Source organism: Paramormyrops kingsleyae, chromosome 22 (assembly GCF_048594095.1).
Source record: "Paramormyrops kingsleyae isolate MSU_618 chromosome 22, PKINGS_0.4, whole genome shotgun sequence".
In the NCBI taxonomy this organism is placed as follows: Eukaryota; Metazoa; Chordata; class Actinopteri; order Osteoglossiformes; family Mormyridae; genus Paramormyrops; species Paramormyrops kingsleyae.
The window spans coordinates 15,097,700-15,123,332 of record NC_132818.1 but is presented as its reverse complement, the minus strand read 5'-3'; the positions used below and the strand labels follow the sequence as shown (position 1 = coordinate 15,123,332).

At 51.0% G+C, this 25,633-nt stretch overlaps 2 protein-coding genes across 8 annotated transcripts in view; one reads left to right on the top strand and one right to left on the bottom strand.

The window, feature by feature from the left end:
• The first annotated feature begins 8,752 nt into the window (after nucleotides 1–8,752).
• dock6 (dedicator of cytokinesis 6) overlaps nucleotides 8,753–25,633 on the top strand; it is a 32,566-nt gene continuing 15,685 nt past the window's right edge. For 2 of the 7 annotated variants that reach the window (XM_072705225.1, XM_072705224.1), the window contains exons 1-22: nucleotides 8,755–8,963; nucleotides 10,802–10,889; nucleotides 11,436–11,611; nucleotides 11,834–11,902; nucleotides 12,084–12,207; nucleotides 14,171–14,383; nucleotides 14,473–14,558; nucleotides 15,021–15,087; nucleotides 15,777–15,926; nucleotides 16,032–16,112; nucleotides 17,496–17,652; nucleotides 18,099–18,223; nucleotides 18,812–18,905; nucleotides 19,010–19,172; nucleotides 21,681–21,798; nucleotides 22,226–22,296; nucleotides 22,732–22,870; nucleotides 23,236–23,337; nucleotides 23,640–23,726; nucleotides 23,910–24,141; nucleotides 24,698–24,862; nucleotides 25,139–25,311. In XM_072705225.1, coding sequence (XP_072561326.1) covers nucleotides 8,917–8,963; nucleotides 10,802–10,889; nucleotides 11,436–11,611; nucleotides 11,834–11,902; nucleotides 12,084–12,207; nucleotides 14,171–14,383; nucleotides 14,473–14,558; nucleotides 15,021–15,087; nucleotides 15,777–15,926; nucleotides 16,032–16,112; nucleotides 17,496–17,652; nucleotides 18,099–18,223; nucleotides 18,812–18,905; nucleotides 19,010–19,172; nucleotides 21,681–21,798; nucleotides 22,226–22,296; nucleotides 22,732–22,870; nucleotides 23,236–23,337; nucleotides 23,640–23,726; nucleotides 23,910–24,141; nucleotides 24,698–24,862; nucleotides 25,139–25,311 — 2,727 coding nt within the window. In that variant the 5' untranslated portion in view covers nucleotides 8,755–8,916. Of the gene's footprint in view, nucleotides 8,964–10,801; nucleotides 10,890–11,435; nucleotides 11,612–11,833; nucleotides 11,903–12,083; nucleotides 12,208–14,170; nucleotides 14,384–14,472; nucleotides 14,559–15,020; nucleotides 15,088–15,776; nucleotides 15,927–16,031; nucleotides 16,113–17,495; nucleotides 17,653–18,098; nucleotides 18,224–18,811; nucleotides 18,906–19,009; nucleotides 19,173–21,680; nucleotides 21,799–22,225; nucleotides 22,297–22,731; nucleotides 22,871–23,235; nucleotides 23,338–23,639; nucleotides 23,727–23,909; nucleotides 24,142–24,697; nucleotides 24,863–25,138; nucleotides 25,312–25,633 lie in introns of all 7 variants that reach the window. The other 5 variants (XM_072705223.1, XM_072705226.1, XM_072705222.1 and 2 more) reach the window with 5 other exon arrangements.
• angptl8 (angiopoietin like 8) lies at nucleotides 19,081–21,022 on the bottom strand. Its single transcript, XM_023821792.2, has 3 exons — nucleotides 20,602–21,022; nucleotides 20,050–20,199; nucleotides 19,081–19,974 (listed from the first exon to the last, which is right to left on the bottom strand). Exons 1-3 carry the CDS (start codon nucleotides 20,902–20,904, stop codon nucleotides 19,822–19,824), a joined length of 606 nt encoding a protein of 201 aa, XP_023677560.2. The 5' UTR covers nucleotides 20,905–21,022; the 3' UTR covers nucleotides 19,081–19,821.

Below are 25,633 nucleotides of genomic sequence, written 5' to 3'. Positions count from 1 at the left end.
GAGGACGGCCCGTCTTCGCCGAGAAAGTCTACACGTCTTCATCGTGGAGGATTTACTAGGAACGTCATGGCCGGAAAGTCATGGCACGTATCTGTCTCTGCCTCCATAAGCAGATCCGTCATCAACCGATGTTCCGGTGGCCACAGTACTACCGTAATAATAACATTAAAAATAGGTCAGTATTATACACCACCTGATAGTGTTAAGATTAAGCAAACAGACTCGTTTAACTAGTGGGGAGATCGGCGGTAGAAACGTTGACCAAGGTCCTGCTGGGTAATCTTCTTGAGTAATTCAGGACTATAATTATAAGTCACCAATTACTAATTACAGTAATTTTTATCAACTTCAGAACACTTTATATTATTCATGGGAGAGGCCTACGTTAACTACCACTAATTTATCTGCTATATGGCTAATTAATATCGTGGTAGGTGATAGGATAGCCTTGATTTTTCATACGTGGCCTGGCTGGGACACAGGGCAGGTCGTTGAGGTTGAATCTCCCGCTCTTTCGTCAAGCACCGCAGGACGTTTAACCTCCACTGAGAGCCAGCAATGCCGCAGGCGCCTCTTCACGTGGGGTCGGGCGACAGGTGCGGGGCTGAAAGGTCGGCCGACGAAATCCCTTCCGGCTTCCGGCCTGGGTTTCCTGTGCCGTGGGACCATCCTTCACGGAGACCCCATAGAGGAGAGACTCAAAGCCGCTGACTCCAGGCTCTGTCTCCAGGCTCCCACACCCTACCGTTTCATCTCTCCTTTTTCCCGTTTTGCCACCAGCCCCGCATTTTTGTTTGTTTATACTCGCCCAGCGCCGCCTGGTCGGAGGCTCGCGGCTCGTCCGGAGCCTCTGTTCGTCTGATACTTTACATAATTGCCTTACATAAGTACCCAGCTCAGTGTGGTGCTCGACTGGGCTCTGCTAAAGATGAATATTTCATGAGGGAAGCACTTGTTAGGCACTAATAAGGGGATGGACGATGGAACCAGCACTCTGGTGTGCGGGATGGAAGCCTTCTTTCTCGAGAATCCCTCCCACCCCTCCGCGCACACTTACGAACCCCCCCTGGAGATACACACCTCCTCTGACCCGTCTCTCCATCTGCATGCTGACCCCACCCAGCTCCGCCAAATTTCAGACTCCACCTGTGTGAGCCTGTGTCCCAGACACGCCGGGGCATCGACGCACCCGCCTAATTGCGTTAATAGCGACATTAGTTGCCGCCGCTGCTACGTCCTCTTTGTTTCGTGAATAAACATGGCTCTCGTGGACACAAAGGGAGCGTAGGTCTGTCAGACAGCGCTGGCCGGGACACTCTCCAGGGCCTTAACGAGGGTGCTTTGTGGTGAGCCTCGTTAAGGGCGTCCTTAGGCCACCCTCCATGGACACTTTTTATCGCCGACAAGGTGGCTTGTCAAGCCCCGTAACAAGAGGGCGATTCGATCAGCTGGTGCCGGTCGTGAGGTGAATATTAATCGCCTTCGTCACCGTGGTGGTCGTCCGCATCGCTTCTGGCCATTATCCTGGAGCTGCGTGGCTTGTTTTTTTTTTATTTATTAAGGGAAATTCAAAGGGCATTTAATGTAAAGGGAGATGTTTTCATGCTGGCTCGGCGTTCTGAGAGTATAAACTGGGACACAGTCCCCTGTCAATCATTCCCGTGAGCGAGCTCACACCATAAAGCAGATCCGAGGAGCTGATCTATGGATATTTATGCAGGTTCTGTTCTATTTTCCCAAGATAGAGCAGAACGTCGCGAGCAGGTCTCCGCGCTGCTCCGCGCCGTCCTGCAGGCAGGTGTCCTCAGGGGAATCCATGTTCCCCGGGTATGAGGTTCCCTCTTACTTTTCACACAATTCCTCCTTTTTTCTAATGTAAAAAAAAAAACAGGTCACATGACAATGGTAAGGAAGCGCTACCAGTATCTTATAATATATATAGTCGAGACCAAATCTGTAAGAGCACAAGTACAGGGCAGACAGCCCCGGTGGATTGTGGGTAAGTGAGGGAAACACTAAGTTTTCCCGTTTACATTTTATTTGCTTTTTCCCGATGCATCTTTTTTTTCCTAGAGATTCACGCAAGGCCAGAGTGTCAACAGTACAACTATCCATGTTCCATTCTGCTTCTCCAAGACAAGGAATACGAGGAAGGGGACACTCTGGATGGATACGAGTATTTCAGACAGAAAAGCGAATGAAAAATTTCAGAGTTTAAGGAAACTTGCTGTGGACCAATTTAGGTAAGGTATTGGGCACTTGCGGACATTTCATACTTGTGTTGTTGAGGCATTCATCTTCATCGCTGTCAGCACTAAATTAAATTTATTTCCATTCATGGATGGACTATCCAGGCCCCTCATTGATGATATTCTTGACGTTCTCAGGTTCTTATAAAAAAATGCCGTTTGCTGCTGACTCCGGTCTTTGTAGCCCAGTGAAGATCTCCTGACTCCGGCGGCCTGGTGCCATGAGCCCATGAGCCTGAATCCAGGCTTAGCACGTGTCTCTTCGGGAGAACCTGCTGAACAGCTCATAAAAGTTGGGTGTCTTCAATGACATGTGGCAGCAGTGGTGGGGGGGCGGGGGTGGCAGCCGTTTCCTCTGAAGTGTCAGGGCGTGTTTTCGTCATGTATGTACAAGCATGTGCGTGTTTGGTTAAGGAGCAGCACCAGAAACAGAGAGAGGCTATTGATATAAATTTAGCATCTCCCTTCTCTCATCTGTTTACATTCCCCCCCCCCCCCCCACTCTGTCACCCACCTATCTCTCCATCTCTCTTACCATCTTTCTATTCTCCATCCCTCCACCACCCCCCATGCCCGAATCCACACACTCCCTACCCAAATCTCCCCGCAATAATCATAGAACGGAAATCAATATCGCATTAGTCTGTCTGAATGCTGGACCAGAATTAAAGTTTAATGGCTGGGACCACTTAACCTGCGAGGAGGCGGGAAGGCAGGTGCAGGGACACAGCCGGCGACGAAACTGGGAGTGATGTGGGGGGGGTGGGGGGACACGGCGTTGCGGGGGATGGGGGGTGCCTGCAGCGTGGGGGGGGGTGTATGTTTGCGTGGTGCTGCTGTCTCTAAGCCAGCGGAGTCTCCAGTGGGCTTCCAGGCAACAGAGAGCGAGAGAGAGAGAGAGAGAGACGCCCCTGGAAGGTCTGGCTGCCTCGCCAGACAAAACGGGCCCCCCAGACCTGCCCGGGGATGCTTTTGTTTCCCAGCGCCAGGCCCACGCCTCACCGCTGGGGAAAAGCGGTGCCGGAGCGGCCTCCTCCTGAGCCGTGCCTTGGCGCTTCCCTGCGCAGTGGCGGCAGTGGCGGCTTCGGCGTGACAGATGGTGCGGCGCAGTGCTCTTTTCCAGCAGATGACTTGTCCTAGCCGACAGATGTGGGCGGCCGTCACCCCCCCTCCACCCCCAATCCCAGGGAGTAGCTCCTCTTTCTTCTCCATTGATCCGGCTTCCCGCACCCTCACGTCTGAGGGAGAGTGCATTCCCCACCGGAAGGAGGGGAGTTGGAGGGGGTGGGGGCACTGGAGAGTGCTATCTGCATCTCAGAGGGAAACTGGAGTGGTTTCTCTCTCCCACCCCCCTCTATGCCACACACACACACACACACACACACACACAGAGTCATGCCCCCTGACCCCTCTTACAAACACAAAAAGATAATCCTATCTGTACACCCACCGCAGTTGCCATTTCAAGGCAGGATGAAGGAAGGTGCCATAAAGAGGGATTCTGGGGGAGGCTGCTACAGCTTAGCAGGTATTAGCCCCGCCCACAAACCCACAACTCACTGGGCAGATAACCTCCATTCACAGCCCCACAGCTGGTCGGTGACAGATGCAGCTGGGACTTGTAAAAAGGCCTAATGCTCTTCCTCTGAGGGATCTCATCATCCTCTACCTCCTCCCTGGAGGGGGGGTTACAGCTCAAGAAATATGTTTTCCTGAAGAAGCAGTGTGTCAATACCCCCCCAGGTTCATAGAGCTGATTGGCTGTGGCCACAAATGTCTGTGTTTGTGGTGCATTTTATGGCTTTATGGCACTGCATTTTGAAAAGACCCTTATAATACCTGCAGTCAGCAGCTGCTGTGAAGCACCGCTCACTGAAAATCACTGTTTTTAATCTGAAATTTGATCTAAGAGCACTATACTGTAACCATACCGCTGGCCATGTCTCCTGACAAACTGATTTACATTCATTTGCAGTCTTGCCAAATCACTGGAGTTTTAGTGCCGTGTGTGTGTGGCTGTAAATCAGAGTTTCGCTCCTCCGTCATCACTAAGGGGAAACGCTCGGCCGTCCCGCACAGAATCTTTGTGGGACGGAGCCCATTGTGCCTGTACCCATTGTGAGGGGCTGTAATGTGTTTAATGGGACTCCTTGATTGAGTGGGGAGGGGGAGGCTGGGGGGGGGGGCGTGTTTTTGGCAGGGGCACGTGCCGGGAGAGCAGGTGGGCGACGGGCAGCTGAGCAGCTTGGGGGGCGGGCGGGGGGGTGGGGGTAGGGTAAAAGGAAAAAGGGGGGGGGGGGGTTGAGGCCTCCCCATTCAACCATGTTCTAAATGGGGGTGGGGGCAGGGGAAAGGACCCAACACCCAGAAATAAAACACTCCCATCTGGGAGTACAGGGGGGGGGGGGGCTGCAGAAAGAGCCACAGAGACACCCCCTTGTTTGTTCTTCAGTAATCTGAGGGGGTGGCGGAGGGGGGGGGTGCACAAACTCTTTTTTTCTTCCCTGCCTCATAATGGAGGGGGGGGGGGGGCAGGGATTTTGATGAAAGAGACGAAAGATGAAAAGTACGGTGGTGTAAATGGAATGTCACTTCTCAGAACAAGACCACGATCACGACTGTTACCTTCATTATCAGCCCGTGAGTCTGGACACACCTCCCCAAAATTCTGAATCTCTGCCCCAAGTTCCCATTTCAGGATGTCTTTTCTGTGGCACTAGAGCCTTCATCCACAGCAGAAGGTTTATGCCCGAAATGCACCAGTATACCTTGGGGTCCATGTCTCCTTCCACTCTAGCGGGAAGAGAAGATGTAAGTTAACCCCAGAGCTGATGTGATCACAGATCATTTCACTCTCCTGCAAGGCCTTTTTCAGAGTCACTAGTTTCCAGTTCACTATAAGTGCTGTCAGCATGCCATTCCAGTCTGAGATTTATCGGATGTTACGTGGAGCATTTGGTGGGTCTACACACTGGCTCTCCCACCACCACCCAAATCCTCAAAACATCCTGACCAGTGACTCAACACTCTTCGCCTTCTTGCTGACGGACACCTGTCAAGACTTAGTGGGGGCAAACTATTCTTTGTTCTTGGCTTCCACTGGATCTCGAAGTAACCACTGAAGGCTCTTAACACATGTCTTCCTTGCGCCTTTACACAAAAATATGGCACATTTGACCCTCAAAGGCTGCTGTAAGGGAGAACTTTTTACATCCTGAGATCGAAAATGTAACACAGTCACTACATCAAGCCATCCTGTACCTCTTGGATATATATATATATATATTTGTGTGTGTGTGTGTGTGTCTTAATGCATCTGACAACACACAATATATCATTCATTTTAAGGCCATTTAGAGAATGTAGGTATATATTGCACAATAGTGTATATCAGAATTTACAATGAAAGTTTATGTCTACCAGTAATATGTATTATGTAGTGGTCAGACTGATGTTCACAGTTAGCATTAGCATGGATGGCTACGTTGGACTCACCCACATGCATTAAAAGCCTCTATCTGCACTTGGCCACAGCAAGAGTCTCTCCAACCAGGAAATCCCCCTTAATTCTTTAATTAGTTTTTTTTTTCATTGACCCTAATTGACATCCTAAATGGATTGATTTCAAGTCCGCTGTTGAATTCATTCAAAATAAGGAGCAGAGTAACTGAAATGTGCTTTTTATGTGAGTCTGAGTGGAGTCTGGCTCCAATAGCTCTCTGTGGTGCTGAAAAGGTGCTGGGGATGGATGTTGTGGGGCGATGGGGGGGGCTGGGTGAGGCTACTCCCAGTCAGCTCTCCATGGTGCTGAACAGAGGGGCTGGGGTGGAACCGGGGGTGCAGGGGGGCGGGGGTGGTTGCACTACCTGCAGCAGTTTTCTGTGGTAATAAATGTGTCTACAGCTGCTCTCTGTAATGCGAGTACTTCGCTGAGAGAGGCAGATGGGAGGGGTTGCGGGGGGGGGTCAGGATTCGCAGTCTTTACAGTAAAATTGACAAGCACTTCCTGGCTCTCAGACATTCGGGTCGATAAAGGGAGAGCGAGTGAGGGAGCGAGATTGAGCAGCGGTTCAGAGGACCCAGAGGGGAGCGAGTCGCTTACCTCTGTCTTTGCCCTTTCTGAATAATTTAGAAGAGGCAGGGAAGAGACTTATCTGTTATAACAAGGTCGGTGTGTCTTAAGAGCGAAGCAGCCATTTTCTATCGCTGATTTTCTTTTCGATTCCATGTCTTTATTTAGGGTCGAAGTGCTTTTAGCTCGGTCACACGCTCGGGTGGGGGCGGAACCGGACGCATGTGCTCAAGCAAAGTATAACCGTTTGCCGTGAAAAGGGAAAGGCTGATCTGAAAAGGTGCGGTTCTATTTCAAACACGTATGGCGGACAGCCCCCTCTGGTGGCCGGAAAGCGGAACCGACCGCATTTAAAGACCGTTTACTCAGCACTTCGACGAATCCTCAAAATCACCCAGAATTCAGTGTGTTCGCTTTTAGCGCCCCCTAGGAAATCATGCCGTAAACCAATGCCTTTATTATGTCGACAGACGCAGTGATTGACTATTCATTTAACGTAAACATGATGATGTTTTAGTCATATTCTAACATAATTGGAGGATAAAAACAAATGTTTTCCAATTGGCACAGCGAGATGAACAGAATGCGCATACATCGTCTGTGAGAGTGGGGCACTGGTCCAGCGTTAGCTATTTTAATGCTTGCTGGCGTTGGTTGCGTCTGTAGACAATATCAGGTTTCATATGATTATTTTCTTGTCTAAACTGACCTGTTTTATATAATGGACTATCTGTCTGAGTTTGTTTTAAAACAATGGGCACCGTTTTATTCGCAGCAGAATAAAGACTACGTTCATTCGTATCATGGTATGGCTGCAGTGGCCTTGTCCAAGACTACATTCAGCCTGGGCATCCATTTTCGAAGCGGGTTAAGGACCTCTAAGCATTAAGAGCTTTATAGTACAAGAGGAACGTCTATTCTCTAAATGGAGCCACGCTGCTCCCCCTTACTGAACAGTGTCTATTCTGCAACAGGTACAGCAGCAATTCAAACATTGGATGAGACTCAGTTCTAATTCTGCTTATTACAGATATTTCGAAGTAATCTTTACTGTACGTGTCAGCTGCATCATCTTTTGTATAAATATTGTAGCCATACATATGTTAAGCGGATGGATCCGTCTTTCATCTGAACCACTTATCCTGGTTAGGGTTGTGGGGCTTTTAATCAGATTTTTCTTATCTGAATAAATAGAGCCATACGTACGAAAACGTCTTTATCTTGGGAGAATTTAAGATCAAATACATCATTTGTCTCGATCATGCAAAACAAAAATCCAGTGGTCCCCATTTGGACATAGTTGCAAAGTGATATGTCAGACATAAATATAAAACAACTGTCGTAAATGCGCTCACAACGCAGACACTCCTTAAGAAAATCAGGCCTAACTAATTCAATAGTGTCAGGTATCAGACATGGATTAGTCATGAATTATTAATTATGTGTTCACATTCTTACATATGTATGTATGTATGTGTACATGTTGTCTACACCTGAACTTTTTTTAAGTTATTTCATAAATGTTAAACTGTTAATGTATCATGCAAAGTGGTTCATATACGAAGCGTCTGAAGTGTAATTCCGAAGACAAACCCAGCTCCTACCGCGTTTTTCTCAATGTGAACAACGCCCCGTTGCATTCCTTTTATCTTTGTTTTATAGAGAGCAATGGCAACTCCGCAATCGGTGTAAATTATTATATCCTGGCAAATATACGCTGTAATTTGTTCATATTTAGAAGATTGTTAATGCTTTTGCCGTGATCTGACGTTTTACCACATTTTAGGTATTCAATTCACATTCCACGCGTACACCTTGCGGAAATTCTGCCCTTGGCCGCCGACCTTGGGAGGAAGCGATTGGCTGATGCTACGATCTGCTGTGAGGCGATTGGTTGACCCATTTCCATTCTCATACAATGAGAAGTCCAGGTGCCACCTGCCGTTTCTATTCCCGTTTAAGTAACACTGTTGTTTGGGAAGGTTTGATTTTTCAGCAAACGCTTTTTGTTTCCTAAGTTACTTACTCTCGATATTTTCAGTTATAAAGAGTAGAAATAGCACGTAAGTTCATCAAAGTGTTATACGTATATAACACATAGTATTGAAACATATAATGCCAATGTTTTAGGTACTATGTTAGTGTGTAGAACAAAGGATATGAGCTGTACATACATATGCTTCATACATTCATAAGTTATTTTTAGTATTTGTGTATATGCATTCACATTATTTGTTGTGATTTTGTTTTCTAATTATTATTATTATAGTGCGCCATTGTAAATGAATTTCATGGTGAAATAACTTTGCGGTAATTAAATCGTCATATGAGTCAGAGTTGCTTTTACCCAAATGAAACAGGTTGAGTGGGGAATTTGGAGCGAGCGCGGGGCGCGCGAGCTCGAGCCGCGCGCCGGCGTGCTGCTATTCGGCTCCTCGACACTAGGTGGCAGCGCCTGGCGGACGCACAGCACCGGGAAACTGGCGAGACTCGCAGGACAATAATACAGTGCGGAAAAAAAAAGAAAGAAGGGGGAAAGGAGCGGAGGGGGAGATATCGTGTGGACGAGCGCGTCGGAGCGAAGACGGCGTGGGGATGGCTGCTCCCAGTGAACGGAGGGCTTTTGCCCACAAGATCAATAGGTAGGACTGGGCGCGCCTGGCCACAGCGCAGGTGAACTGAGGGAATGGCCCCGGGCGCCTGCGCGATGTACCGGCATGACAGCGCAGGAAAGTCGGCTTTGTTCCGCCCGGGTGCTCGGCGTCCCGGATCAGCTGCGCTTGCAGTAACCGGATGCCTGGAAGTACTTTAGTCCCGTTTCTTTTAACCGGCCGTCTCTGCATTGCTTTGCGGTGCGACGTCCCCCCTGTGAGCCCGGCTGACACTCGTCTCTGTCGCGTTAAGTCGATACTGGTTAGTAGGTTAGAGTTAAGGCAGCTGGTTAGCGAGAAGCCAGGGGTCTTCCCGGGAGAATCGGGCCGCCTCCCCCCGCCGGCTGTGCGTGGATGCGTGCGGGCGCTGCGACATTGGCCGGGGGGGGGAGCTGAAAGTTTGCACAGCCGCCTTAAGCTCTGCAACTCTGAGCTCACCTTGCACCCCGCTTCCCCTATAATAAAAATAAATCATCTTTAAAGTGGAAGTGCTGTTTTCGCTGCGGCTGCTGTTCTGTTTCGGTCTCAGTAATGTTTTCGGTCAGCGGGCGTCTCGATTTATTTCCCTCATACTGTAAATATTCACGCTTACGTTGTACCTGTATTGTTTCTATTTAGGGTGGGAAGCTGCCTGTTAGGCATCGCCCGATTTGCTAAGTGGAGATGTGTGTGTATATTTAGTTAATGTGTTTTTGTGTCGGTAATGGTCAGGTCAGGTCAGCCGGTAGAGGACATACTGCATTGCGAGTCAGCTCTCTGTCAACTTCTGTCAAATGCACAAAGAAAATCATGAAACGTTGCGGCAAACAAAGTGAGAGACCGTTCACAGGTTAGGGACGCCTGCCTACACACAAACATGTACGCACCCATCCTCAGATGTTGTTCAAGGCTTGTCCATTGTCTGGGTACAGGATACAGGAAAGGGTGGTGGTGGTGGTGGGGGGTGTGTGCTTTGGGAATTGTTTGTAGCTGTCCATTTTCCTGTTTGGCTTGAAGCATGGGGGTGGGGGGGGGGCTAAAGATATCCAGTGTTACGAGGGCACTGCAGGGGATGCGTCCGCCGAACAGACAGAGAGCTGGACTGTCTGCCTGTATGAGGGCAGTGTGACGATGTTGGAGGCCAAAGCCACGACAGCTGTGTGCGTGTGTGTGTGAGGCAGCAGCTGCAGCCATTTGGACAGTGTCACTGGGTTTGTACAGGAGGGGGTGTGTGGCGCCTCATTCCAGTCTGATCCTGTCAGGCACTGAGCCTCCGTTTGTCTTCAGCGCAGCGTAATTGCACGACGTGATAAGACATTCATTTTTTACGTCCACGGTTTGTACTCACGATGTAGTTGGTCTGCTCTTCGTGTTCGTAATGCGGTTTCTTTCTGCTCAGTTACAAAGCACGCAAAAACTTTTCGTGGCCGCTGAACAGCGCCACCTGTGGCCGATCAGGCCGTCGCTGAGCAGTTTTGTCGCTGCCTTGGTTCCGCATCACATCGTGACTGTGGTGCCCTCACACGTGAAGGCTGCCCCACCTCCCCACAGACCTTTTGCGAACCCACCCTGAAGTAACCCAAGACAGTATCGAGCCCTGATCTTGTCACGCAGGCGTGACATGTCACGGTTCCTCTGTAGTGCCATGTCTGTTCCGGGCTCCCCGTGCGCCGAAACTCTTCCTGCTTCCGGTCCCTGTGGCGATGCGTAATCGATGCCTGATCCACCCCGCCGTGACCCTGTCCATGTCCCTCCTGAGGCCGAATTTAATGTAAGCTGATCCCCAGCCCCATAAATGATGGGGTCGGTTTCACTGAGCTTTTGTGCCACCTCCCTACTCCCCCCCCCAGGACTGTGGCTGCTGAAGTGAGGAAGCAGGTTACCCGAGAGTACGGCTCCCCTCAGCTCTCCAAGAAACGCCCGGGGCTGCACCAACCTGTAAGTGTGTGTGTGAGCTGGAGGAGGGGCTGAGGGTCTGTCCGTGACAGTCAGCCGGCGTTAGTACCAGGGGTACATCTGTTTTTATGCCCCCCGCCCCACCAAACTCTCAACAACACTGGGGCAGTGTTTGGAACCAAAAAGCTTTGGGACAGAATACAAAAAAATGTGTAGCAAGCATGTGTCCCAGAATAGGATCAATAAAGTGTAACTGTGTGCCTCATTACATACCATAGGTCAGGGTTTCTCAACTCGGTCCTCGGGGACCACCAGACGGTCCATGTTTTTGCTCTCTCCCAATTCCCTGCCAATTGGGAGAGAGCAAAAACGTGGACCGTCTGGTGGTCCCCGAGGACTGGGTTGAGAAACCTTGCCATAGATGTCTGTCTGTCTCTGTCTGTCTGTCTCTGTCTGGCTGTCCGTCCGTCCATATCTGTGTGTGTGTTTCTCTGTCCATCTTTGTTTGCATGCGTGTCTGTCTGTATCTGTGTGCATGTGTATCTTCGCCTGCCCGCATGCCCCTGAACCTGGCCGCCTGCTGCTCAGGTGCCCCTGTCGGACGTGGTGGAGCCGGTGGACTTCGAGGAATTCCTCAGCAGCCACGCCTTGGGGGCGGAGCCCGGCCCCCTTAGGCAGCTTATGGAGTTTCCCCCCGATGACCTGGAGCTCCGCCTGCAGGAGAGGGAGTGCATGACACTGGAGCCGGCGCTGCCCGAGGAGGAGTGAGTGTCCCCTGCGGGGGGGGGGGGGGGGGGGGTCTCTAGTGACTTGACCTGGAACAGTACAGTGAGACATATGCTTAATGACTTAATCTTGTGCCATTATTTCTGCATCTGTTTTAAAAAAAAAAAAAACATGTGGAGGGAGGGGCTGTGAATCTCCGCCCCCCCCCCCGGTGTCTGGTTTGTCGCACCGGTTCAGGCTGTGCTGATCTCCCCTTGCAGCACCCTGGACCCCCGCGTCAGAGATGCCCTGGGTGTCTACACTGACGACTGGCTCATTATTCAGAGAAAGTGAGTTATGTGCCACCCCCCCCATTCTCCTTTATCCATCTTTCATCCCCCTGTTTTTCTGTCACCCCCCCCCCTCCCATTTTTCATCTTCCTTCACTCCATCTCTCCTTCATCACTTGATGATGATGATGACGGTGGTGATGATGATGATAGTAGTGATGGTGGTGATGGCTTGATGCAGGTACCAGCACCTGAGCACAGCCCACTGGGCCCAAACCCCCGAGCGGCTCAGGGAGAGGCAGCGGGGGCTTGTCAAACAGACCTTTGAACTGGATGTGGCCAGTGCTGATCGCCATGACGACCAGGTATCACTTGCCGCCCCTGTCATCAACGATACTGTGCCTTCTGGCAAAAGTGTTGCAGCAGTTGCCAGTTGTTGGCGGTGATTGAACATTTTCATTGACACCAGTGCACCTCCTACAGGTCTGGTGAAGTATTGCAGTTGTTTAGAGATTTGCCTGCATCCTCTGATGTAAAATGCACAAAGGTGGAATAAAGAAAAAAATTTAGTTATTTCGTAGCTGCAGAATAAAACAGGTGGGGGGTCAAGCCAGTGGAAATGTTATATATAAATCCGCTGCATGTTCGCACATCGGGTCATGACATGCGGAACTGGTGTAGGTCAGATTAAGGGGACAAGATGACAGGGACAGTGTCTGACCGTCAGTGAGCAGTACATGGAAGACATTTGGATATAAATAAAAGTGAACATTGAGGTGTGAGCAGACAGAAATGTATGTCTACATAAATATCAATGTATTTACATTAATTTGTGTAGCAGATGCTTTTATGCTAAGTGACGTATAATTGAGAAAGCAGTGACAGCGATTGGGGTTAATGGTTTTGCTCGGGGACCCAACGCTAACATCACCGATCAAGGGATTTGAACCGGTGACCTTCTGATCAGAGGCACAGTCTTCCAGCCCATTCGGCCGCACGCCGCCCCAGCACATATGCATGGTGTGTACGCACAGATAAATTCAGGGATGCATGGGAGCTCTGAGTGGACCAGAACACCAGCACTGAAATATGAATGAGTGGAGCTGGTTTGAGGCTGTACCGCCTGGGAATGGAGCGTGCCGGATTCCTCCGGGACTCTGCCCGCACACGTAAATGCACGGCTTCACCCTGCACTCATTGTTCCAGTTCAGGCATCACTTTTAATGGCGGGGGAAACACCGTGTGTTTTGTTTCCCTGACGACATCCCTGTCTGTCCGGTTTTTATTGCACAGTAGCTGGAAGCGGCGGGGCGGATTTAATACACACCTTTGCATATCGCGCTGTTGAGATTTTAGGTGAATCGTTTTTTTTTCTACACGCAACCATTTCCTAAAGGACCTCCCGACAAAGAATACAGCTACAGGCCTCAGCTCAGAGGCCCATGGCCTGAAAGGGTCAGAGGTCATGCAGAAAAATGACGCACTGCCACTGGCTCTTATGGCAGACGCCCCCTGCTGGCCGCTTTTGGTGCCTATTCTTGTGCGGCGTTCCTCATTGGCAGCCTGTGTGTGACGTGTTCTGGGGGTGACCCCACGCCCCCTTAATGGAGCTTATCGGTCTTGTAGATACCTGCCAATTCTTTAAGCTAAGACAGGTATCTTCTCAGCTTACAGAAGAAGGGTGTATATTGTCTCATTCCAGTACACTCAGCATGTACACACCTACGTGATAACGAATTTTCTGGGGGGGTGGTTTAGGCAAGAAGATAAGACCCCAATTCTTGTTAACACTTTGTCAATTTAATGGTGCCGTAATATGCTTTTCTGGTTTTCCCCTTTGTTTCAGTGTGTTATATAGCTTTATGTGCATTTAAATGCTCTGCAAAGTCTTAAGGTCCAAAGTACCTGCCAAAAGGAGTAACTCTTACCAAAAGCACTCTCCTCTAATCTGCCTGAAACGCCTCATTGAAATTCCAGCCCTTACTTCCGTGACATGGTGAGGTCACCTCATAACACGATCCTTATTGGCCGCGTAGATTGCGTAGATCTGTCTGCAGACTGCACAGTGGAATGTATAGGGCAAGCTAACCAGTCAGAGTACACTGGACTCATTGGGGGTGGGGCTTAAAGCGGTAACAGAGCATTTCAGAGAGCGTTATAGACTGTGAATAGAGATTACAGTATTAAAAAAATAATGTTTTTGGAACATTGAAGCATATAAATCTGTTCTAGTAGACCCCAATATTAAAGTTATTAATAGTGAAAATTAACTTAATAGGGCCTCGATGAATAAACATGTTTAATATGCAAAGCCCCCCCAACCCCCAGGATGACATAAAGCGCCGCTCTGTGTCGCTGGACGACACCCCCCGTGGCAGCTGGGCCTCCAGCATCTTTGACCTGAAGAACTCCTCGCCGGATTCGCTGCTGCCCTCGGTGTTGGAGCGCACTGCGGCTGAGGACATGGACCGGCGCAATACGGAGGCCCGCCAGCAGGGGCGCCACCCCGACCTGATGGGGCTCTTCACGGCGCCCGACGAGGTGCGTGTCTGTCTGTCAGTCAGCACGGCGACACTGCCGCCCCCCCGCCTGGCGGCCGTGCTCACACCCCCGCTATGATCTCCTTCCAGGACGAAGCCGTGGAGCGGAACTCGATCCCGGAGGTTCCCAAGGAGCAAACGGGCCAGAGGATCTTGGTGAAGTGCCTGTCACTGAAGTAGGTGGTGATGCCGTCATGTGGTCGCCATGGTAACAGCGGGGGAAAAGGCCCCGCGCTCTGAACCAGTGTTTGATTAAAGCTTTTGGAAAGATTCAGACATATCATCAGAACGTCTACACCTTCTGGGGTGGTTGTAAGGTTTGCGTTGATAGGTGTCTACAGTCCAGGTGCTCTGCCATTAAGTGATGTAAAATAAAACTTAAAAAAAGAATCATGGTACCGGTTTGCATCTGAAGGTGTGCGGTCAGGAGTGAGGTTACCTTGGGAAACAGAGCTGTAGGTATCTGCGGGGGGCGGGGGGGGTTCCTTGTGTGTCTCAGGATAACTGAGGAACTACGGGGTCACATGATCTGTGTGGATGACTGCCATGTGACTTGTACACGTCCTCCCCCATAAAAAATGGCTTAGTGATACGTTAATTTCTATACCAGTTCTATACCTTCTGTCTCGCCGTCACAGGTTTGAAATCGAAATTGAGCCGATCTTCGGAACCCTGGCTCTGTACGACGCCAAAGAGAAGAAAAAGGTGTCACTCGTCGCCATGGACGAGCAGGCTCTGTGCCCGCATGAGTGAGGGTGTGCGGCGGCAGGCCGGCGCTGCAGCAGGCTCAGTGCCCGCATGAGTGAGGGTGCGCGGCGGCAGGCCTGCGCTGCAGCAGGCTCAGTGCCCGCATGAGTGAGGGTGCGCGGCGGCAGGCCTGCGCTGCAGCAGGCTCAGTCCCCGCATGAGTGAGGGTGTGCGGCGGCAGGCCTGCGCTGCAGCAGGCTCAGTGCCCGCATGAGTGAGGGTGTGCGGCGGCAGGCCGGCGCTGCAGCAGGCTCAGTGCCCGCATGAGTGAGGGTGTGCGGCGGCAGGCCGGCGCTGCAGCAGGCTCAGTGCCCGCATGAGTGAGGGTGTGCGGCGGCAGGCCGGCGCTGCAGCAGGCTCAGTGCCCGCATGAGTGAGGGTGTGCGGCGGCAGGCCGGCGCTGCAGCAGGCTCAGTGCCCGCATGAGTGAGGGTGTGCGGCGGCAGGCCGGCGCTGCACCTGGACAACTATCCTGCTTGCCAGTTTTTCTCTTTGATCTCTATGCATTTTTAATGTTGCACTACCTGTAAAACCAGCACAGAACCAAGTGGTCAAAAGAGAGTGTTAATTTTTAAATAATATGTGATTTGAAGGTCTGAGGACAGTTTATGGATAAGTATTTATGAGCCTCTCTCTCCTCCCTCCAGATTTCAGAAAATTTCCACTTTGATCTGAACTCGGATCAGATGAAAGGCCTCCTCCGCTCACACACCCCGCACATGGCCATCTCCACCCTGGCCCGGTCCGCCATCTTCTCTATAACCTTCCCATCTCCGGACATCTTCTTGGTCATCAAGGTGCGGCCACTAGGGGGTGTCCTCTCCAGCCAAGAACAGGGATTGCCACTGTTGCGTTTAGCCCTTGCTGAATGTGTGTCCTTGGGGGGGTCGGTTGTGTTGCAGCTGGAAAAGGTGCTACAGCAAGGGGACATCGGAGAGTGTTGTGAGCCATACATGGTCATGAAGGAGTCGGACTCTTCCAAGGTATGCCCTCTGTTGGTGGGAACTGGTACTGCAGCAGCTGTGCTTATTCCGTGTGCGTGTGTGAGTGTGAGCAGGAGAGTGAGTACATCTTGCAGAAGCTGCCAGAGCTGATATCAGTAATTTCCCAATTCTGACCTTTCGAGTTTCAGGTTGTGTTGTTTTCTCTGGGCGCTGAGTCAAGTTCCGCTGCACAGATCGGGGGCCTGTCCCTGCATGACCCGGTTTGGAGCCGGGGGGGGTCACATTAATGGATGATGAAATTTCTACCTCCCATTATAGCCTCCAAAGCTGGACAATTCATTAAATATGTATTTTTTTTTTTACCTATTATGCTTAATAATGAATTTGGCCTGGATGCTGTTTAAATTACCCCCCCGACTCTTTTGCTTTCCTATTTATAAGTCACACTTTTAGTATATTTTTAGAGTTTTAGTCTTACCCCCCCCCAGCCAGCGGAAGAAGATCGCTGTCTGTAGCTGTGTTTAGTGCCGTGGCAACTTTTAATTATGCCTGATAATCAAAATTAGTTAATTTCATTAAGCTTGCTGACTTTGCTGGGGTTATATATGACACATTAGCCCCTCCTCGTTTTCTAGTTTGTAGGTTTCGGGCTGAACTGGGAACCAGTCTGAAGCCAGTCTGTCCAGTTGTCTGGCTCCTGTGGACTGCAGGGCTTTCGGGGGGGGGGGGGGGAGCTGATATTGCCTCATGTTCCTGGTGTCTGTTACAAAATCACTGCTTGCCTCATTTGCGCGGGACGTCTGCCAGTTGACCTGTTCTCTTGTACCCTTGAATCACCCCCTCCAGAAATTAACCATGTCCCAGGACTCGAAAGGGGGGGGGTGGTTGCCAAAGGATAATCAGTGACGGATTGGGGTTATAATGAGACAGCTGGCAGCACTGCGGACTGCTGTGCTTCAGAGACCCTGCCTTTAACCCCATTCCCCAAAGCGTGTCATTAGCGTGTCATTAGCGTGTCATTAGCGTGTCATTAGCGTGTTACCTCAGGACATTTATAATCAAGTCTTTTCTGTCAAGCTAGCCGTCGACGTTACTGCACTTTTTGAATGACTGGGATGTGACGAGCTACTTAATTACATTAATTCCTTCATCTTTCTTATTCTGTTAGTTGGCTGACATACTAAAAGCATTTATAATGGTTTTCACATCCACTTGTGCAGCTGAAGTGATTACGGTTTAGTATTTAAGGGTACGGTGTAGTATTTAAGAGTACAGTGTAGTATCCGGGCTCCTCCTGAGTTAACGTTCCAGGCCTCATTCCTTACAGCATCTCAAACCATCAAATGGCCTGCTAACCCCTCTCTCACTCTCAGATCCCTTTTTCTCTTCACTTATTTCTCCCTCCGCCTGCATGACCATCAGCACAAGGAGAAGCTGGAGAAGCTGCGCGCGCAGGCCGAACAGTCGTGTTCTCGCCTCGGAAAGTTCCGGATGCCCTTTGCCTGGACCGCCATCCACCTGCTCAACATTGTCAGCAGCGTGGGCGGACTGGACCGAGCAGACTCGGACTCTGACTCCGGTAGGTAATGCTGGCATGGGTCGGCCCTGATGTGTGTGTGTGTGTGTGTGTGTGTGTGTGTGTGTGTGTGTGTGTGTGTGTGTGTGTGTGTGTGTGTGTGTGTGTGTTCCAGATCTACATCACATTGTGGGGACCAAATGTCCCCACAATGTCATAAAAACCTGTTGTTTTGACGTTGTATGGACCATTTTTTTGTATCCCCACAAGAGGAAATTCTTAATTTTTTATTTTTTTTGTTGACTGCAACCAAAACACTAAAAATAAAGTTCTTGTATTTTGTTTGGTTACTTATGGTTAAGATTAGGGCTGGATAGGGGTTGTCATTGTTGGGGTCAGGGTTTTGCCCGTATAAATGAACGGAAGGTCCCCACAAAGATATGAACACAAATGCGTGTGTGTGTGGCTTGCCTTGACCGATGAGGGCGTCTCCTCCCGTCCTGGGGTAGAGAGGAAGGGCACGTGGAATGAGAGAAAGAAGAAGGGCTTGGAGCGCATGAGCGTCGGTGAGGAGATGTGCAACTTCACCTCCTTCCGTCCTGCGACGCTCACCGTCACCAACTTCTTCAAGCAGGTCTGTTCGTGTTCATTCCGGGTGTATATCACCGGTGCTCCTTGCTTTTAAGACGGCCCGATTTCAGCTTTCACAACGGTGCCGTAGCGATGCACATGGAGCAGTCGGCTTTGAATTTCAATCTGCGTTTTTTTGGCTGGTGATGTGCTGTACGGCACTTCCTACTGATGCCGGGTGATGACATCACTTTGCTTTTCAATTACTCATATTCAGTTACAGTACTTGTTTACTCATTCAGTGACCGTAGTTTACTTATTTATTTATGGGATCATATTTTACTTGCATTTTTTTTGTGCTTGTGATGGGTTTATTGGAATGTTAACCCCATTGTTGGTCCAGGAGCACCAGTATTTATAAATATCTGTGAAAGTATTTGTGTACCTTGTGCTTGTATGCTGTGAGTTCATGGTTCTAGATTAGCTAGAACAGAAACTGAAAATCTGATGCGGTCTATAACATATTGCTTTTGCTTTTGGACCCTATGGTAAGTCCCTAAAGTGTTTGCGTGTGCGTGTGCGTGTGCGTGTGTGTGTGTGTGTGTGTGTGTGTGTGTGTGTGTGTGTGTGTGTGTGTGTGTGTGTGTTACAGGAAGGGGACCGGCTTAGTGATGAAGACCTCTACAAGTTCCTGACTGACATGCGCAGACCGTCTTCTGTCCTACGCAGGCTGAGGCCAGTCACAGGTATCCAAGGGCCCAGACGCACACAGACGCGTGCTCCGCCTGCCCCCGGCGGGACCTGCCCGTCTTCTCATCCTCCTCCTCCTCCTCCTCCTCCTCCCCTCCAGCCCAGCTGAAGATAGACATCTCCCCAGCCCCAGAGGTCCCTCACTACTGCCTCTCTCCAGAGCTGCTCCACGTCAAACCTTACCCAGACCTGCGGGTGCGGCCCACCAAGGATGTGCTGGAGTTCCCCACGCGCTACGTCTACACCCCCTACAGCACCTACAGGTGAACCTGGGTATTGCACTCAGTACATGTGATGTTTATGCCACCCTTACAGCCACCTACAGGTCATCTTAAGTATTATATAAACAAGAAAATATGACGTGTGGCTAATGATATTTGGCATTACATGCACATAAATCACAAATAAAACGTATACATTCCATTTCCGTTCATTTTCCCAGGGCCACCCACCAACCACTGCAGCATACATATAATATATTCCACCTGGTGGTTAGTCTGGGTATTACACAGGCCTAACATAAATCACACTTGAGATAGTGTCTAGTATTGAAATACATAATTTAAAAAATGTACTTAACTGTTGTTTCAAAATATTTAGACACATGAAAAATGCATTTTTGCTCCGTATTTATTCTAAAACTGAGCCCAAATAGAGTTCAAGTTTGAAGATTCCAGAACGGAACGCCTGCTGTTTCTCATCAAGAGGCTTGGGAAAGTGTTACAGTGTGTCTGTCTGCGTGTGTGTGTGTGTGTCTCTGTCTGTCTGTCTGTGTGCGTGTCTGTCTGTGTGCGTGTCTGTCTGTGTGCGTGTCTGTCTGTGTGCGTGTCTGTCTGTGTGCGTGTCTGTCTGTGCGTGTCTGTCTGCGTGTCTGGCCACAGTGACTAACAGTGTAGGGTGGAGCTTTCAACTTCAACTGATGAGGGTGAGTGGGGGGGTACCCGGCTCATGCATCATCCTCTGCAGGCTGGTCAGCTGCTGGTTCTGGTCCTCCAGACTTTTCCTGTGGTCCTGGATCCATTTCACCAAGGCCTTCAGAACACCGGCGTTCTGAACCGTTAGCTCCTGTGGACAGTCCCGTTAGTGGCCGTGAGCAGGACGCCTACGTGTGTTTGCACGTCTGTTGTCTGGGGGCAGTACCTTCAGCGTGCTGATTTTGCCGGGGGCCGAGTTCTTCAGGGCCGACTCCAGGGTGGTCACCTGGTTCCTGAGTTCCACCTCCTCCTGCTCCACCTTGCTAACCGTCCCCCCCAGCTCTGTCGCCTGTAGCTGCAGTCCAGCCGTCTGCGTCTGGGCGGGACAATCCGCATGGCAGATCCACTGTCCTGTGCCCACTGACCCCCACCCCCCCCTTCCATCATGGCTCTCTTAGCCCCCCCACCCGTCCTACTGGTGCCGGAAGCTACCAAAAGATGAACAACTAACCAGAGAACTTTCCCACACTTTTTTGCTCGGTTGCCAAAAAAAGGCTAGGAAGGCGTTTTGTCACCATGAGACAGAGACTTTCTTTGATCTCATAATGATTATGTGCCCCCCCCCCCCCCCCCCAAATGCACGAACTTCAATTCCGTAATCTGCTCATCAGTTTAGTTGCATCTGGCCACGCTTGTGCTGTCTAATCACAAACACCACATTTTGCATGTACCAAGACCTGGCCGAACCTGGGACCTATCCCCCTTTAGCGCCCCCTACCTGCAGCATGGCGAGGGCATGTTTGAGCTGCTCTTCTGTATGTGCGGCTCCCTCCGCCACCTCCTTCAGTTGCTCCAGCGCCCCCTGTTGCCGCTGTAGGGTGTCGGCGATGCGGGTGAGCTTGCTATCGGTGTTGTAGTAGGTGCTGTGGAGGACTTCGCTGAACTGCAGCACCCCGTACATCAGCACGTTGACGTCGTCCGTGGAGGCCATCTCCGCCTTCTCCTCTGTCTCATTGGTGGGCGTCGCCCAGGGCCCGTTTACCCATAAGGCCACGGACACTAAAAGCAGCAATCCCTTCATGCCTGGGATGAACGGTCACAAGGATTTCTCCTCGTCTCAGTTCAAAGTAGAGAAACTGCTTTTCTCTTGACTTAATTTTATTTCGTCCCAGTCTTGAATTGGGAACTCCTACTTCTATATCCTGGACCGTCTCCTTGTGGGAGCGAATGCATCCACGACTCTTATATTGTGTGTTTACACCCGTCCGCTAGCTTGCCAAGCAGCCAGCCAATCGGGAGGCTTCTCGTCCCTCGTTATCACCCTGACCCGCGGTACACAGCCCCACAAACAAACGGGACACGTCTGGACAGCACGGGTTGCTCAACAATGTTTGATCTCCAGTGGCGTGCGCATGGCGGTGTGTATTTTTAGCCCGCATCGGGACCATTAGGGCGACCTCGTCCATGACCGCGCCCCGGGTTCTTCTCCCTGCTTCCTACTTGTCAGCTTGTGTGTCTTTGGGGGACGGTTGTTTGTTGCAGTCGACCGCTCTGTTGAATTAAGGATGACCTCTTGCTTAACCTTGGACACGGTGACACGCATGACAAATTTGCGCCGTACTCGAGCACATCCTCTCAAACATGCAGGAGTTGCAATGATTTTCCGTGGACAGCGAGAGGGAATTCAGCGGGTCCTGCTGGGTTAAACGGCAAGAATGTTTGGGATCGTCTTGGGCCATCAGTTCGGATATTGGGGTCCTAGTTGAACCACGTTCTCGGGCTACCGGATTGCACGTTTGATACGTGGGTTGCCCTCAATGTTTGACACTGTTCCATCTCCTTTGCTCCCCCCGTCAGGAACCTCCTGTATATTTACCCGCAGAGCCTCAACTTCAACAGCCGCCAGGGTTCGGTGAGGAACATTACAGTTAAGGTGCAGTTCATGGCAGGAGAGGATCCCAGCCAAGCCATGCCTGTAAGTGCATTGTTTGCTAGAACTCCCCACTCGTGTGAATGCCCAATCATATGCTTCGGTTAAATCCCCTACTTGTCTCAGTGCCCAATCATATGCTTCGGTTAAACCCCGTACTTGTCTGAGTGACCAATCACATGCTTGGCTAGAACCCTCGGATAGAACCCACTTACACAAGTGAATCAGATAAAATATTAACGCATTAGCTCTGTGTCTTACTATATTTTACTCTTGTTTCTTAGCTTCAGGCCTATATCCAGGATTTTGTTCTGAGAAGTTTGGTAATATAGTGCTGGACTGTGGTCTCCAGTAGAGATGACAGGCAGGGAGTCTCTTGCTGCAGCAGAGATGAGCACAGAGGCCTCCTGCTCATGTGATTATGGCAGAGACTGCAGTGGCCCTGATCTTTCCGCCCTAACCCCCATCCCAGGTTATCTTTGGCAAGTCCAGCTGTGCCGAGTTCTTCAAGGAGGCCTACACGTCTGTCATCTACCACAACAAGTGAGAGCGGCCATCTGCTTCCAAACCTCCCCCCCCCCCCCCGTCTCCCTGGCCAGTATTCAAGCCTGTCGTCACACGGCCGTCCTGCTGTCCGTCTGTTTTGTGTTCATGCATCGCATGGAAAACAGCCAGTTAAAGGAATAAAGCATAACATTAATAAACCTGAAATACATAGACAGGGATGTGCATGACTGCATATTTATAACAGACAAGAAATTGCGGCGTGTATCGCTTTACATGCCGAATGCGTTCTTGCACACGCGCATTTCAGTTTCATGTCATCGTTAATTATCTTGACCTATAGTAACAATGAAGCGATTGAAGCCCGAAAGTTAATGGTTGTTGGACGTTAATGTTCCTGCGTAGTGTCTCTCCATCTCAGCCCCTCCCCTGCTTTCCGTTGTACTCCAATCCCCCCCCCCCCCCCCCCCCCAGGTCACCGGAGTTTTATGAGGAGTTCAAAATGAAGATTCCCGCCAACCTGACAGACAACCACCACCTGCTGTTCACATTCTACCACATCAGTTGTCAGGCCAAACAGAACACGCCGCTGGAGACGCCGGTGGGCTACACGGTGAGGGGGTGGGGCTACATGCTGGGGGGTGGGGCTACACGCTGAGGGGGTGGGGCTACACGGTGAGGAGGTGGGGCTACATGGTGAGGGGGTTGACCTTCATGATGAAGTGGGGGGGCTATATTGTGAGGTGGCACCCCCAGGCCCTGCCACATCTCACACACACACACACACTGCCCTTGTCACTCTGTGTCCTCCCTCTGTCACACTGCAGCTGTTCAGCCCCTAATAACAGTGACATGCAGAGTTTGAGTGTATTTCTGTGTAAACCCGTCCCCACTTTAATTGTGCCTACTGATGATCAGCTGACTTTTGATGCACCTCCCCCTGCACCTCCCCCTGCACCTCCCTCTCCTCCTCTGCAGTGGATCCCCCTGATGCAGCACGGCAGATTGCGCACTGGCTCCTTCAGCCTCCCTGTCTCCGTGGAGAAGCCGCCACCCAGTTACTCAGTCCTCACCCCCGACGTGAGCCCCGCACCCCCGCTCCATTCCATATCCCCTTATCCCTCCTCCCTCGACATCCGGCTATTTTTTTTATGCGTGTCAGTATTGATTGTGGTTATTGTGGTATCAGCGTCTGTCATTTTGTCGGTGGTTAAAGGGCGTCTGTGCTGCTCGGTCTGTACCCCTTTGTGTCTGTGTTGCTCGGTCTGCACCCCTTTGCGTCTGTGCTGCTCGGTCTGTACCCCTTTGCGTCTGTGCTGCTCGGTCTGTACCCTTTTGCATCTGTGCTGCTCGGTCTGTACCCCTTTGCGTCTGTGCTGCAGGTGCAGCTCCCAGGCATGAAGTGGGTTGACAATCACAAAGGGGTGTTCAACGTGGAGGTCACAGCAGCATCGTCCATCCACACACAGGTATGTAAGGCAAGAAAAGGACACACCCAGGGGGGTAGCGGTGATGGTACGTCCCTTGGAGGTAGCGGTGATGGTACACCCCTGTGGGTTATGGTGATGGTACAGCCCCAGGGGTCAGTACTGATAGCAATAATGTGACCGTGTGTGTGTGTGTCTCTCTCTCGCTCTCCGCGACCCCTGTAGGATCCATATCTCGACAAGTTCTTCACGCTGGTCTACGTGCTGGAGGAGTACTCGTTCCCCTTCCGCCTGAAGGACGTCATCATCACGGAGGCCAACATGGAGGCGGAGCTGAAGGCCAGCATGTCCCATCTGCGGGGGGCGCTGCTGGACACCTGCGTCCGCTTCCTGCACCAGCTGCTCAACAAGCTCATCCTGCTGATTGTGCACCCGCCCATCATCGCCGGCCAGATCGGTGAGTCATCCCCCCCTCCCCCTCCCTCCACCAAGCCTTCATCACCGCGACTTTAATCCAGACTATAATTAGTCCTCTGTTCTGAGCTGGGGGGTGTTTGGGCATTTTCCTTTTCTCTCGGCTGGGCGCCTCTCCTGTCATTGAGGCTCAGTGACTGGCACGACTGGCTTCTCACGGTGTTCCCACGGTACCTCTCTGACAGGTCTGAGTGCAGTGACTCCCCACAGCTGCAGGGGGTGCTGTGTCTTTGCTGACGTCCTTCACTGGTTCATTAAAGTGCCTCACGGAGAGCAGGAGACTGCTTTCCCACACTTTTGAGATCTCCCTCTCCTTCTCTCTCTCTCTCTCTCTCTTACCTTGCTCCATTTTCTATCTCCCTCTTTTTGCACTCCTTCCCTCTCTTTTTCTCACTCTCTCGCCATCATCTTTTTCTTTTTCCCTCCATCTCACTTCTTTGTTTTTCTTCTCTCCACCTTCCTCATCTTCCCATCTCTCTGTCTCTCACTCCTCCCCTCTCTCCATCCCTCTCTCGCCCCTCACCCCCCCCCCCCCCCAGTGAACTTGGGCCGTGCCGCTTTCGAGGCCATGGGCCTGCTGGTGAATCAGATCCACAAGAACCTGGAGGGGAACCAAGACCAGCACGGCCGCAACAACCTACTGACGTCCTACATCTACTACTGCTTCCACCTGCCCACCAGTGATCCTGCCCCACCCCCCAACGGTGAGCACCCTCCCCAAACCCATTACACCTCAACCCTGAGCCCAGGCACCCTCTGAGTCCAGCAGAGAAGCTTGTCGACAAGGTCACAGATCCATTCCTTTATCCGGAAGGTCATGGGTTTGAATCCTGTATCATATCACCACTAGGCCCTTGATGGTGCAGGGTGATAGTTGATTCTGCTCTGTGGCTCCAAATTCTCCTCAGAAGCATCTGCTAAAGAAATATAAATGTAAGTGTCTACATTTCCTGTCCCTTTGATGGCGCAAATGGCTGCAGTAGGTGGACCCACCTACGAAATGCCCATCCAGTACGCCACGCTGTCCCGGGCGACGGGCCGGCCCAGCAGTCTGCAGCTGTCTCGCTCCAAAAGCATCAGTAACTCCAACCCGGACCTGGCCACCACGCCTGCCTCGCCCGATGAGGAGGTGCAGAGGATCATTGGGAACAAGGTGAGCTCGCTTTGCAGCTTCCCACCTTGGCACGAGTTTCTAACCTCCTGAATTTCTTATAATCTACCGCCTTTTCTCCTTTTCCGCTGCTTCTACATGCTCCAAGTACCACCTCTTCTCTGTACTTCTTGATTTAATATTCTCTTCCTTTGGCCTTCCTGGTTTAACATTCTCACGGCACCTGAGTCCCCTCTCTGGATGTACACGCCTATAGCACCGCCTCTTCCTGTGTTCTTCCTGATTGTGCATGCCCAAGCACCGCCTCTTCCTGTGTTCTTCCTGATTGTGCATGCCCAAGCACCGCCTCTTCCTGTTTTCTTCC

Excerpts from the sequence above, each read along its gene's own strand:
- angptl8 (XM_023821792.2), bottom strand. The coding sequence starts at position 20,904 with ATGAAGGGATTGCTGCTTTTAGTGTCCGTGGCCTTATGGGTAAACGGG. Across the intron at positions 20,200-20,601 it reads ATGCCCTCGCCATGCTGCAG|ACGCAGACGGCTGGACTGCA; the intron begins GTAGGGGGCGCT and ends TGTCCCGCCCAG. Across the intron at positions 19,975-20,049 it reads GCAAAATCAGCACGCTGAAG|GAGCTAACGGTTCAGAACGC; the intron begins GTACTGCCCCCA and ends GACTGTCCACAG.